The sequence below is a fragment of the Podarcis pityusensis genome, assembly GCF_964106645.2.
Source record: "Podarcis pityusensis genome assembly, chromosome: 14".
NCBI lineage: Eukaryota > Metazoa > Chordata > Lepidosauria > Squamata > Lacertidae > Podarcis > Podarcis pityusensis.
This window is the reverse complement of record NC_138039.1, coordinates 32,886,184-32,900,932: the sequence shown is the minus strand read 5'-3', so window position 1 is coordinate 32,900,932 and position 14,749 is coordinate 32,886,184. Positions and strand designations below refer to the sequence as shown.

Here is a 14,749-nt window from a genome sequence, read left to right as displayed (position 1 = left end):
CCCTGGGAAAGTATTTGAGAAGAGGAACTGTTGTTTTGAATAAAAAAAAAATTCATCCACTGCAAGACACATTTTTTAAGAAGCAATTTCTGCAAGTTATTAAAAGTACTTTCATAGATAGAGCAGATCTAATGGATTGCGTGGCATGAATGAAAGACTTGATGACTTTCCCCCTTTTTCTTTCTTAAAGGAAATGTTAATCAGGTTAAACCAAAGAATAATAATTACTACCAATATGATTATCTGAGGGGAAAATGCTGTTTTCTGCGGTAATGTAAAACCAAAAACCAGTAAGAATGCCAACTATTCTATCACCTTCACATTTTTAATATGGTATTCCTAGCTGTATGCCCTCTAGTCCAACATGCTTTAATTCTATCATTGTGCTCTATGTTCCACAATACAAACTGCACCACAATACAAATTACACAATAAAGACAGATGCCTGGAAAGTACTGCCTGCCTTCAGTGTTCATCTGAAAGTGATGTTAACATCCACAATTCATTTTTTTTTTTTTTTACATATGACAATAGAAAACCTGGAAGCATGTATGTGGTTTAGAAAATCAAAGCTTGGACACATTGTGAGAGTACAGAAAAGAAAGAGCGTTTAAATTTGTGATGTTCCCCATACTTCAGGCTTTTTATTATTTAATTAACTTACACAATGGTACCTTGGGTTACAAACAGACTCCGCTAACCCAGAAGTAGTACCTCAGGTTAAGAACTTTACCTCAGGATGAGAACAGAAATTGCGTGGTAAGCAGGAGGCCCCATAAGCTAAAATGGTACCTCAGATTAAGAACGGACCTCCAGAACGAATTAAGTTCATAACCAGAGTACCACTGTACTCTGCCCCCTGAGGTTGTTTATACTTAAGACAATACAGGCCAGGTTCACACTTCACACTGAGTTATATTTTCCTTGCATAATGTTTGGGGCTGTTCCATGCTGAGATAAGCCATTCCTTGACTCGGTGAGTCATCTGAACCCAGCCTTGTGGCTTAGTTCTCTCGGAACAAGCCACAAACAGCAAACCAGGAACAACCCTTGGTTACAGACCATGGTCAGTCTGAAGAGAGCTAAATGGCAAGCCCAGGTTCGGAAAATATGCTAAGCCAAATAATGGCTTAGGTCAGTGCAGCACAGCAGTGAGATGACTGGGGAGGAGCAAAGCAGACACAACCTTCCGAACAGCAGCAACAAAATGACCCCATCTCCACTCTAAATCACAATGCTGAAATTAAAAAATCCCAGAGAAGATATTTGTGTGCAGGGACTGTGCACGCAAAACAAATTCTTAGTCTCAGAATTCTTTAATGCTGGGTGTATGTCTTTTGTACCAAGCTCTGGTTGATGTTTCTCAGGACCCTAGTAAAAAAAAACCAAGTAAATCCTGTAAGATCAAAGTCTGTCAACTTTAGAAGACAGACACAAGCATAGCCTCACACTCTTGGGTTTTAGGGATTAGATATAGAACCTGGTAAAAAGACATCAGCTACAATTGTTTTGAGTCTTATGTTAAAATTTTGGTTACTGGTTTTTTTGTTTTTATTCTTAAGGCTAATATTTTGGTTATTTGCTTTTTATGTTTTGTAATGCCATCTTTGGTTCTATACTTTTCAAGAACCAATTTCTAAAGCTTAATGCATCCCTTCACAAACTCATTATCTGATTAAAAGAGGTCAAGCAGGGTTGCGTATTGGTACCTTTTGTATTTATCATCAATCTCATCCCTGAGATGGCATCCCCTTCCTCCTTCTCTCCCTCTCTTGGAAATCACAAAGTGTCCATTCTGCTTTACACTGATGACCTAGTCCTGCTCTCTTTGAACAAAATTGGACTCGGAAGGATGCTTGTCAAATTTGGCCAACTGTGCAAAAAAGAACACCTAAAAGTTAGTTATGCCAAAACTAAGGTTGCTGTATTTGGTAAGAGGGTTACCAAGCCTAAGTGGACATTAGATGGTCACACCCTCGAGCAAGCACATCGATTTAAATACCTAGGATTACTTATTGATGAAAAGCTTCCACAGAAACCCAATCTGGATGCAATCAAGCTAGTATCTGCCTGCTCTACTAGACAGCTATACACGTTCTTCCATTCAAAGGGGGGGGCAGTTAATCAATCCAGCCATTAAGGTCTACGTGTCATTATCATATAGCTTTGATATTTAATAACGGTAGTGAGGCCCACTAGCCAGTGTTCCTCCAGGAAGGTATTCTCAGAGCATTTTAACAGCTTGATTCCTTTTCTAGTCTAACCTTCCTGTGTGTTAACTTTATTTTACTGCAACACCAATATTATTTACATACCAATCATGTGAAACGCTGAGCTACTTCTCTATCAAATTAGGACACATTTGCCTTTCAAATGTGGCAGCTGTCTATCTACCTCCCACCCCACCTCACCCTCTCAATAAATTATAATTTTTCTATAACATCTGGTGATACTAAGCAATCAACCATGGGAAAAGGCTTTCACTGGCTGCCAATTCATCGGAGGCCACTTCAAAGTGCTTTTAACGCAATACAGCCTAGGTCCCGATTATCTCAGCAAATGCCTCCTTCTACATAAGCCTACTCTCTCAGCAACTGAGATCTGCAAGGCTTTAATTCAAATTACAACTCTTTTGGAGATTGCTTTGCTTCTTGAGGAGACTTTTGGTTTTGGCCCAGTGCTTTGGAATGCCCTCCCCCAAGAAGTTCAGATGGCCTTCTCCCTGATGCATTGATTTTTATTAAAACAACACCTAAATCAACAAACCTTATATTCAAAGTTGCATATATTCAGTTGCATACACAACTGAATATGCAATATCTACTCATTTAGAGTAGGCAAATATTATGGCACAAGTTTTGGGGAACTATCACGCAATTCATCAGCTGCATGAAGTGTTACCCTCAGCAGGTGTGAATGCAGCAGGGGTGGGTACAATTTTGCTGGACTACTTTTAGCATTTCCTTGCCATTTAACTCCAAATGGAATTAAAAATGGAAGATTAGTTTGGACATTTGAGAAGAATTGGCTTGGTTTTCCCCCACTGTTTATAACTATTTATATGTGGAGGGTTTAAACTTAGGATGGCTAACACATGGTCCTCTAGATGTTACTGAACCACAGCTCCTATCAGCCCCAAACAGCATAACCAAGTATGATGAGTTTTGTAGTTCAGTAACATCTAGAGCAGTGGTTCCCAATTAGGGGTCCAGGGACCCCTGGAGGTCCACAGAACACATGCAGGGGGCCCTTGCCTCTCCCTCCCAGCTAATCTTTTTGTCATTTTTGCATAGTAATATCTCAAATGTTATGGTCTGTTTTAGCACTGTGCGATTTTTCGATATATTGGCCAAAATCTGTCTTGAAATCACACCACGATAACGATTTTTACCTGGCAATACGCAGCAATATATTACTCCTCGCATGAGGGAGAACAGGGCAGCCGATTTCAAGGCACTGCCAGTATTGCACAATGATCTCAGCCAATATTATCTGAGATGCCTTCCTTCACGCTGAGGGAAAACAGGGTAGCTGATTGCCCTTCAAGGCACCGTGGCACTACCTTCCTCTGGCACTGAGGCGGAGCAGCTTTTCTCAGTCAACAGAAAAGCAACAGCAGCCACAGTGGATGTGGGTCTTTCGCTGGCTGCCCCACTGATGGCGGCTTCATGCGCCCCCCCCAACCATCCCCTCCCACTCAAAGCATGCAGTAGAGGTGACTCCGCTTCCCTCCCCCCCCCCCATCTGATCTTCGTGGCTACTTCTTCCCCCCATCCTCACATCTGATCTGCATGCACCCCATCCACCCGATCTCCAAATTTCAGACACTGTGATATGTCATAATATCACAATGTTTAGCTGCTGATATATCATGATGTTGAAAACCATATATTCCTCAACCCCAGTCTGTTTTTTTAGTATACCTAAAATCCTCTGCTTACTAGAGGCTACACCACATTTTGTTCAAAAAATTGCCTTGCAGACGTAACTACAATAGATTTATCAATTTTTTCAAAAGTAGGGGATCCGCAGCTTGGCTTTTGGAAAATAGGCCATCCTCAGTAATTAGCTAATTGGGAACCGAAGACCAAGGTTAGATCTAAACTGATACTGCCCTGGGGCCAAGAGTGCCTGTGCTTGGCAATGTGCCACTGCCCCTGCCCCCACCCAAATATGCAACATTTGAGTTTTGTAAAGCAAGACTGCATCAGGTGCCCTGATCTGTCACACAGAGCAGGTGCCCCTTAACAGTCTCCCAGGCAGACTAAAACCCTGGTTCTGTCTCAGTGCCTCGGAGGGAGTTCATTATCACATTAATTTCTAGCATAAATTATAGAAAGCCAATTGTTAGAACACATTCCCTTCAGACAATTTAACTTTGGATATAAGCACCAAACATCTGATAAGGGATATGGCTCAGTGTAAAAACTCAAAGCTCCTTAATTGTTGGGACAATATGAATTCATAAATTAAAACAAGAGCTAAATGAACAGTTCTTTGAAACATGAAGATTTTAACTTCTGGCTTCAATACAATCTTAACTGTCTCTCTTCTTGCTTTAAGCATCCACAAAACTGTACCCTCTGGGTGGAGAAGAAGAGAGATACAATTTGATGCATGACTGGTTTTTTCAGCCTTAATTACAGATATTAGTATTTGTTCAGCCTTGAGTCAACCTAAGAATGACTGTTTTCCACAGGAGATTAACATTTCAATACTTCTAAGGGAGGTGCCCATCACACTCAGATCTTTAACTGACTATACTACAGTATTCTGTAGATGTTACAGGAGTGGTGTTAAACCATTTTTCTGCTGTTTAATTCACACAGTAATGTTTAAGAGTTTAGAAGTAAGAGGCAAAGTTCCGTAATAGAGCACCTCATATGCACACAAAAGGTCCCAGGATTAATCCCCAGCACCTCCAGGTAGACCTGGAACAGAACCCTTCCTAAAATCCTGGATAGCTGTTGCCAGTCAGCTAGAGGGGCCAATGGTTTAACTCAGTATAAGGCAGCTTCCTATGTTCCAATATTGTTCCTATGTAAGAAGACCCTTTGTAATGGAAAACTGCACTCAACTTCACCACTCAACTATCAACCCCTGAATTCTGCTTTGGTGACAAATGTGTGATAAGGACCTATGTGATTGGAATCATCATTGGTCAATGTGTTTTCAAATATTACAGCAGAGTAGCAGGATGAATCCTTGGAAGAGCAGCTCCAATGTTGCCACTGAAACATCTAAAGAGCATCAAGGAGAATAGAGAAAATAGGGAATTGCAAAAGAAGAATTAAGATCTAGTTTGAAATATTACCACTTGCTAAAAGAAGTTATCTGGAGATTTAGGGTGCAATTTTCATTAGTATGAAGATAACACACAGCTCTAGCTCTTGTTTTGACATACTCATCCCAGGGAGGCTGTGAAACCCTTGAACTGGTGTCTGGATTCAGTTTTGGAATGAATGAAACCATTCAAACTAAAATTTAATCAAGGCAACACAGAAAGACTGTGGAAACCAACCAAAGTGTATGGACGTTTGGAACCAGACTAGGGTGGGGTTACATCCCTCTCCTGATGTAACTTCCTCAGAGTTTGGGGGTTCTCCTGCACTTTGTGTTGTCTGTGGAAATCCAGTGGTGGCTAGGGTGCCTTTTACAGTACAGTGGTACCTCGGGTTAAGTACTTAATTCGTTCCGGAGGTCCGTTCTGAACCTGAAACTGTTCTTAACCTGAAGCACCACTTTAGCTAACGGGGCCTCCTGCTGCTACCGTGCCGCCGGAGCACAATTTCTGTTCTCATCCTGAAGCAAAGTTCTTAACCTGAAGCACTATTTCTGGGTTAGCGGAGTCTGTAACCTGAAGTGTATGTAACCCAAGGTACCACTGCATGTGTTCAGGATGATGCGGCATATGTGATTTTACCCAGAAAGGGTTTACCTAAACTATGCTACACATGCACTAATGACATCCAGACTTGAATACGTGTCTGCCTTTGAAGACTATGTAGAATGTTCAACTGGTGTAAGCTACTTTCATGATATTGGATTTTCAATTCCATGTTGTCATTTTATGCTGTGGAGTTGCCCAGAGGACTACTTATTAGCAACCTTATAAGATTATAGCACGCCAGTAAATAAACTAAACAAACATGTGCCCATCTATATGTTGATGGCGGAGTTGGGCAACCCTTTGCACTGGTTGCCCATGGATTTCTAGGCCAATTTAGTAATGATCTTTAAAGTTGTCACTGATTTGGGGTCACATTACCTTAAAAGGACCTGCCTTCACCTGTATGAACTTGCCCATGCTCTAAGATCAGCTTCAGAGAGTCTATAATAGGTCTGCCATTTATATCAATTCAGTTAGTGTGCACAAGAGGCAGACGCTTCTCATGGTGGGCCCACATTTGTGGAATTCTATTCCAACAAATGGGAATATGGTACCATCAATACATGCTTTTAAAGACTCATTTACTCCCTGACAATGCTGGATGGAAAAATGAAACATTTCAGCTGTTTTAAACGGTTTAATGCTGACTGTTATTGTTGAAATGTTTACTACTTTTTTGGATTATTATATACATACATGTGGTTTTGGTTATGTTGCCATGCGACAGCTTTGTCCTAAAAGGTGACCTAAACATATTTAGATAAATAAAGTAATGTAACAAATGCCTGTGGTTTGTTATTAATTCGTATTCCAGTTTAAGTGGGTCCTTTTTCAGAATGCATCTGCTAGACTTCAGTTTGTATTTTCAGGATGGCGGAGGTTAATTCCCACCTGCCCCAGTGTGTCACTGGAGTAACTGACAAGTCACAGCATCCTGACAAAATACTGGACGCTGACCATTCAGTAATACAGTGAAACTTGAATGCCCTAGCTAAAAGCTACAGTGACATATTTAAATTTATTACCAAGTTGGCGGGGGGGGGGGCAGATCAGGAAGTGGCAGAGTTTCACTTCTGATGGGCTTAAAATGCTGCTAGATTTACTGCCCTAGTTTGGATGTAACACACTCAGCTTGCTAAGCAATAGTTTAGGAAGCTCTGTGGAAGCATCTGTCCTGCACACGCCCCAGTCCTCTTCTCTCTTCGTTGACATGCTGATCCTCTACATGCCAAACAGGGAAGTGTGGTTTAATGTCAGTTTACTAACCAGGATTTTAAACCATGGTTTGAATGGAAAAAGAAAGCATCACTTCAGCTAACCAGGATCAGCATGTGTCAAACAGAGGAAGGGGAGTGGAGAGTTAAGCATTCCTTGCTTACAAAATTGCATCCAAAAGGAGCCACTTTCATCTGCATTACAGAGTTGCTGTAATGGTAGCTAATAGTTCATGCTTAATATTTCATTTTTCAAGGCTACTATGGAAGTTTGGAAGACTTGGAGTGATTGTTTGGCACCAGCATTCTCTCCCCTGACTCCCCCCACTGGATCACCCTGAATTTAGGCACAAATATAAATATACTCAATTTAAAGAATGGAAGTCTAAGCATTTGTATAGAATTAGAGATGTTGTGGTGAAGGGCCACCTCATCAAAAACATTTTGAGGGAAAAGTTACAAGGTGTTACAGTTTTGTGGCTCCAATTTAAGCAGGTGTGGTCCTTTGGAAAGGAGGGAACTTATGAGAAAGGGTGGCATGCTATGGTCCTGGACACTGTTTGAAGGTTTATGCATCAGAGCCAGCAACTGAGACCGTCTGCCTCAGTAAACTATATACTGCTTATTAAGTAATCAGTGGGTGACAAAACAGGTCTCTAGGAGGTATGGGAAGGAGATATAGATGTGCATTGAAGATGTGGACTGGGAAAGGATATGCAAAGGATATGCCAGAATCCAAGATGCATCCTTAAAGGTACTCCTTCAATGGCACTGTACACCATCCAAGTTTTCTGTACACCAACCAAAGAACTGGTTGTGCATCTTTTGACAGTGGATATAAAAAAAAGTTGGTAAGTGTTGGAAGTCAATTAATGGGCCCTCTAGAGAGCAGTAGATGAGTGTTGTTTGGTCCATAGCCCTCTCCAAACATTTGAGAGTGGTACAAGGCATCATGAAACATGACTGGTTTGATGAAGTTTGGCCCCCTTTTTAAAGTTACATTAATTAACTATTAATCTTCACCGGTTTGCACCACACCGTATGACAACATGGAGAACCCTCCATATCTGGATGTGAATTTACCTGTGAATTGGGTTGCTTAATGATAACTGTATTGTAACAGGAAAATTTCTTTTGCAATTGTATATTACCTTTTAAATCACATTGCATTGATTTTTTTTGTTTAAAAACCTTTAATAAATACATTTTCTAAAATTCTGTCATTCATAAATACTGCATAAAAAGTAATTGAACTGCAGCCTAATTTATATCCATTTTCATGCCTAAGCTTTTACTAGAATTAACAGTTCTGCAGAATGCCAGAGCAAAAGCAGGAAGGGCTAAGGTTCTCACAGCCAGCATGCCATCTGCAACCTTAGATTCACAGACATATAGTCTTTGTTATCAAAGGACTTCCAGACATTTTTGTTTTAACTTATAACAGTGATGCTGGAAAACTGGGCTCTAATAGGAAAATCAATTGATTTCTCAGGAATGATTCTATGCTCTCTGACCTGAGCTAACTGATCCTTCACCATCAAATGATGTTGTGAGTGGGCACGTAATATTGACAGCAGGTGTTCATGCCATCTTCCGGTAATTTGAGAACTGGAACACAGATGCCTCTACACTGATTGAAGCAAGCAGCACCACTCTCCAGTTTGTCAACAAGTGCAAGGAAAATATCTGGAGCTCCCCTTCGAAAGTCAAGCTGACATGCAGGCCTACAGATTGATGCCACCCCCACCCCTTTGGAGAATGCTCTTTTTCAGTACGATTTACAGAAAGTTATGCAAACTGCCAACTGGCAAAAGCAAAAAGCTCAGAGTTATTCGAGAAGCAGAGAGAAATAAAAACATGCCCATCGGCTCTATTATTCTTGTAGTTAATTCCCTTCAACAGTGCACTTAGTTCAAAATAGAAGAAACTACTAGGAAGATTCAAGTCTCATTACGACTTTGGATGCCAAAATTTAGGGTAACCACATTTTCTAAGCACTTACACCAAAAAGGACATATCCAAGAACACATTACATATAACAAGCAAAAGCAAATGCTGGACAGAAAAAGTAGCAGATATCCTTTCCCACAGCTCAGAAGAGTCAGTCCTGAAAGAAACAGTCTTTGCTTTGATTTCTTCATCCGTTCCTAAGCCAATTAAGCCTCTTGCAGTATTCAAAATGCAAAACTTTGAAACTTACCCACTGGGCTTGAACCAGCTCCATTTGGCACTGACAGATCTGTTGTGGACAGCATACCACCTAATTGGGGGATACAGAGGAAGAATATTTATTTCACTCAGATAATGCAATGTACAAAAGTAAAGAGTGACAGCTTGTTGAAACTTGGGGTGAGGGAGGAATGCTTACTTGCACTGCCTGTACTTGGTGGTCTCTGAGGACCTCCTGGTGACACATTTCGATGCAATGAGGCTTGAGGAGGGGTCAGCATGGTAGAGTCTGTCAAGGTAGAACTTGCTGCCAGTGCTGGGGATACAAGGGAACTCCCAGGATTACTGTAGGTTAAAGTATTGGGGCTGGACACAGGAACAGTGACCGACATTGAGAAGTTCTGCGGAGGTAACCCAGGCTGAAAAGAGTGGGGGGAAATCATGTGAGATTTAAAGAGCTACACTTTCCTCAAGTTTTAATCAAAATGTTAGAAAACAGCTTCTTGGTTTCTAAAAGGAGTTTTGAAACATACATATAGAACACACACATCTTAATTATGTAATGCAAACTATTCAAATTTGTTACATACAAACCACACTTAGCACTCTCAAAATTGGTTAGAGATCCCGATAATTACCAAGAGCTACAGATAATTACTCCAAGTTGATCACATGGAGATATGTTTTACAAAATATCATATGTAGAATGAAAGATGTTCTGGGCATCTGCCAGTAACTTTCTAGCAAACTTTTCAGAAGCATTTTGATTATTGCAGAAAATGAAAATTATCCCTTTGCAATCAGAAACAGTATTTGAGAGCACTTAAGCATGCAATGAGAGAGGGAGGAAAGGATGTTACTGGAAAATACAGCATACTATTTCAACTTTAAAAGTTCCAAGGCAAACCTGATTCTTCACATTATGTATTACTATAGAACTATGCTGAAAGTTCTAAACAAGCTAGAGAGTTGTGCTATTATATTTGTATTCATTTGTAAAACTATTTCAAGTAAAAAAATGAATAAATTAATGCATAATTCTTTGCAATTTAGCTTAAGATTGGATTTGAAGGAATGCAATTTTTTTTTTTAAAAAAAAAAGCACTTTGATGAAGTACATGTAAGCATTACATCTTATGTTAAATCCTGTTTCTTTGAAATCCTTCCTCAAAAACCCATCTGAGAATTGTTTGGTCTCTAGTCCCCAGAATCTATTCAACTATACCTAAAAACATGTAACAGAAATGACTGCATATTCTTCCACAATTCACTACCACCCCCACTACCTTTTGCTATGGCCCTTATATCAATTTCTAGATTGTAAGGCTGTCATGACAGGGACCTCTCCTTTTCAAATGCCATATACTTGGATGTTGCTATATAAAATAAGAACCAACAAAAACAGCTTCCTTATAGTTTGACTGGTAAATAATTTACCATAATATGACTATGTTATTTTCTATTGTTATATGAGCAACACATCATCACTACAAGGTAGAATTTTGCCTTAAATAGCACACTGAAAAATTCCTTTAGCAATTCATTTAAGAGAGTAATAAATCACAGGACTTTATTTTAAAAAACCTTCTTTTGGTGTGTACAGAATGCTAGTCTTGGAATGAACAAAATGAAAGAATATTAGGACATATTTAGCAATAGAAACTAAGAAGGTTTTGAAAAAAAATGTCATAGCTTCTGCCAACAAAATTGGGAAATTATAGTTGTGCAATCATGTTTATTTTCATTTATGTAGAATGCTTATATCCTGCTTTATGGTCTTAAACACTCTCAAAGTGACTTACAAAGGTTTCTCAAAAGAAAATCACACTCAGATATGGCTTCCCTTATAGACTAAGGACAATAATTATCTGACCAATTACTCAATGGCATATGCTGATAATCCTCTCTCTCTCAATGATTTTCTTAGTGAGGGACAAAAACAACTGATCACAATATACAGACTGCCTTAACTTCTTAAGAGTTACAGGTTTTACTTCAAAGGCATCTGAGTTCTATACCAAGGAATACCCAGTTCTGAAAATATTTTAATATAAAAATACTGCAGCATATTTTTCACAGATCTAGGATGATACATGGCAAAATAATAGAAAACAACTACTGTGGTACCTTGGTTGTCAAATCCATTCCGGGAGCCCATTGGACTCCCAGAACCGTTCGAAAACCAAGGCACAGGATCTGATTGGCTGCAGGAACTTCCTGTACTCAATCGGAAGCCGCGGAAGCTGCATCAGACATTCAGCTTCCGAAAAACATTCGCAAACTGGAACACTCACTTCCGGGTTTTTCAGGAGCCAAGCTGTTGGAGAGCCAAGGTCCCACTGTAGTTTATTGAGAAAAGACTGAAGAAAGACAGGAGCCTGTACAGGAGCCTGTACAGAATGGATTTCTCTAGGCCTGAAAGGTTTGTACTAGGCCTTGTTTGATTTCAGCTAACAAAGTAGACACTGTAAGCATTTTTGTTTCTCTGTGACCAGAAATTTAATGAAAGCAGTGCTTCTTAGGAAGTGGACTGTGTAAGAGGCTTTTCCTGCTGCCTTCTAACTCACATATAGCATACAAAGTGCCTTTCTCAGAGTTCATACAAAAATCCCAAGATTTCTGTCTCAGATTCATGCATCTTGCATGAACATTTCTGCTTTATAAGCTCGTACAACAATGTCATCTTTAATGTAGCTTTCAAAGTTAAGGAGATGTTGCAAAATGTTCTCATGCATATAATAAAGTCACAAGCCATACCACAGTACTCACTGCGATTTTATGATTCCGCATCATATTATCAAACTCTTCATTAATTTTTTTATATTTTTCTTCTGTATGTGGCGTGAGCACATATGAAGTGTCAGGGTCCGGGCTGTCGCACCCTCTGTTTTCCTTCTTGTTCAGAGCCTAAATAATGAAGTTAATAAAAAGAATCAACAAATAAAAAGTAGGAGCTAAGAAAAGTACTTACAGGGCCTCGCTTGAAAATAAAATCACTATCTTCATTTAGTTTGCTGAATCTGTCCTCCGATAGTGGACTGTGCTCAAAGTAATCGTCAGCATCAGGGCTCTCACAACCATTAAGGCCTTTCTTTCTTAAAGTCTGAAATACAATTGGAAAATTCACACAGACAATACTAAACTTGCCATAATTTTTTAATCGCAAAATTTGCATTAAGAAGGTACACACTGTTTTACAACCAGAGCCACTGAAATAAGTGTATCCATATACACTGATACTTTAGTATTGTTAAACACATGCAGTTCTATCCCAACGTCAATGGGCCTACTCTATATAGGACTAGCACTGGATACAATACCTACAATTCTCTCTTCCCCTGCCCTTTATAATTGCTACAGTGATTGTCAAACTTTTCTAAGAGATGGGGGTTTCTGTCAGAAACTGTAATAGCTCATTGACCACTATCTATTTTCTCTGGCAATTAAAAATAGCCACAAAAGAATTTGTGAGAACAGTTTGTAGGCACCAGCCCTGTGTGAACTGAGAGCATATCCTAGAACAAGGATGTACAGAAGATAGGGAATGATCTACCTTGCAAGGCAGTCTAATGATCATTTAACAAGTAAAGTCATAACTAATCCAGGTTAAGAGCTCCTGTGGCTCACACTGCACAGTAAACAGGGTTCTGCATTATTTTTTCTCTTGGCTTTTTAAAAGCCAAAACTGCCCTGAGAGCTGGAATGAAGGAAGCATAAGCAAGCAGAGGCAGCTTAATCCTTTCCCCCCTCTGGCACTGTTTGAGCTCAGAAATCACTCTCCACAAGCTGTTAAGAGTGTTCTCTTTGTGAATTTTTGAGCCGGCATAGAAAGGGTTGAGCAGCTTTTTTCTGTCTTCCATCTTCCACTCCAACATTCTATAATGTGCAACTTATTTTGTAAATTTAAGCATGTTTTGTAATCCAGAGATTCTAGTTGAAAATAAAAATTTCCTGCAAGGTGAAGGCATTCCTTGGAAGACAAACCAACATATGTAAGGTTCCCTGGGCTTTGGAACTTTGAAAACTACTATTCTAAGCAGTGTTTAAAATCCAACTAACAGTAAAACTGTAGGTGTTGATTTTTTTAAAAAAATATCACTAATGGGAAAGTATGTTCTGAACCCAAGTCACTCTCTCATAATATTCTATGAGTATGTCATGATTAGTTTACAAACTAGAAATCCAATCAGTTGATAAATAATAAGCACCCATGGTATCCAGAAAGGAGGAGAATATATCCCATTTTATTACTTACAAGATTTTGCTGTGAGAAATACTGGGAGAGAAGCTTTAGTCAAAACTATTTGAACTTCATAAACACCACTGGAGAAGTTGAATTCTAATGGTCTTCAAGCAAACCTACACAGATCTGAAGCTGTTATTATCTTGTAATTTCTTAGCAACCACTGCTAGTAACAGCTTGTCTTAATGTAAGACAACAATAAGACCAAAGAAGGTCTATCTAGTCCAGCGGCCAACCAGTTGTCAGACATAAGTGCAAAAGTACTCCTGACCACCTGAGATTCCAAGCAACTGTTATACAGAAGCATACTGCCTTCAACAGTGGATGTAGAATATAGCCATCATGGCTAGTGGTCATTAATAGCCTTATCTTCCATGAATACAGTATGTCTAATCACATTTTAAAACCATCCAAGTTAATACCATCACTGCATCCTGTAGAAGCAAATACCATAAACCAGGCATGCCCAAAGTCCATTTCAGGGGCGTAATCTGGCCCCTGTGGCAGTTCATTTCCTGGGGTAAAAACCTAAACAACTCCAACCCTAAAAAAAAGTTCAACAACTTTGGGGTAAAATCCTAAAAAAGGTAAAAAGGTCAACAATATCAATCCTAAAAAAAAGGTCAACAACCTTGGTTGGCCCTCTGGTTGGCCCCAAGGCCCTTCACCTCATCAAATCTGACCCTCTTTGAAAAAAGTTTGGACACCACTGCCATAAACTATATGCTGTACGGTATGGCTTGGCTAGTAGCTAATGAGGCCTTTTGGCATTTAACTCTCACATTCCTCCTTTCTGCAAAGCCAGGGTGGGTTTTCCATCCTGCTTCTACAACCCTTTCTCATCCTTTCCCGACACCTCTTTTCTCCCTGTCCTCTCCTGTGTCACCCCATCCTACCCCATTCCACCCTCTTGACTGATATCAGAAGAGAGGGAAAGGGAGGGGGAGGAGGGGACAGCTTTGCCTTTCCCTCTTTCCTCCCTCCAGCTACTTTAGTGAGGCGACCAGAGAACTATATGGGTACGGGTTGATTCGGTCAGGAACGTCCCTTCCCCAATTTTGGTAGATTGGTTTCCCCACATTACTTCCCCATTCCAGCACTGGAATGAATTATAGGGTACTGTGTGTGTGGCTGCCTCTATGGATGTGGGGGATGTCACTGCCCTCCTTTATGGATCTCTCCCAGGAGCCACCACCCAACATCTTGGTAAGAAGGTCTGCTGCAGGCAGACAG

General features: G+C 40.0%; 1 protein-coding gene across 9 annotated transcripts in view; it reads right to left on the bottom strand.

Annotated features, from left to right (window-relative positions):
• Window positions 1-14,749, bottom strand: part of MEF2A (myocyte enhancer factor 2A) — a 91,405-nt gene that overhangs the window by 22,984 nt on the left and 53,672 nt on the right. For 6 of the 9 annotated variants that reach the window (XM_080980423.1, XM_080980424.1, XM_080980422.1 and 3 more), the window contains 3 exons: window positions 12,043-12,180; window positions 9,473-9,692; window positions 9,305-9,364 (listed from right to left, as the gene is read on the bottom strand). In XM_080980423.1, coding sequence (XP_080836549.1) covers window positions 9,305-9,364; window positions 9,473-9,692; window positions 12,043-12,180 — 418 coding nt within the window. Of the gene's footprint in view, window positions 1-9,304; window positions 9,365-9,472; window positions 9,693-12,042; window positions 12,181-12,244; window positions 12,377-14,749 lie in introns of all 9 variants that reach the window. The other 3 variants (XM_080980426.1, XM_080980428.1, XM_080980430.1) reach the window with 1 other exon arrangement.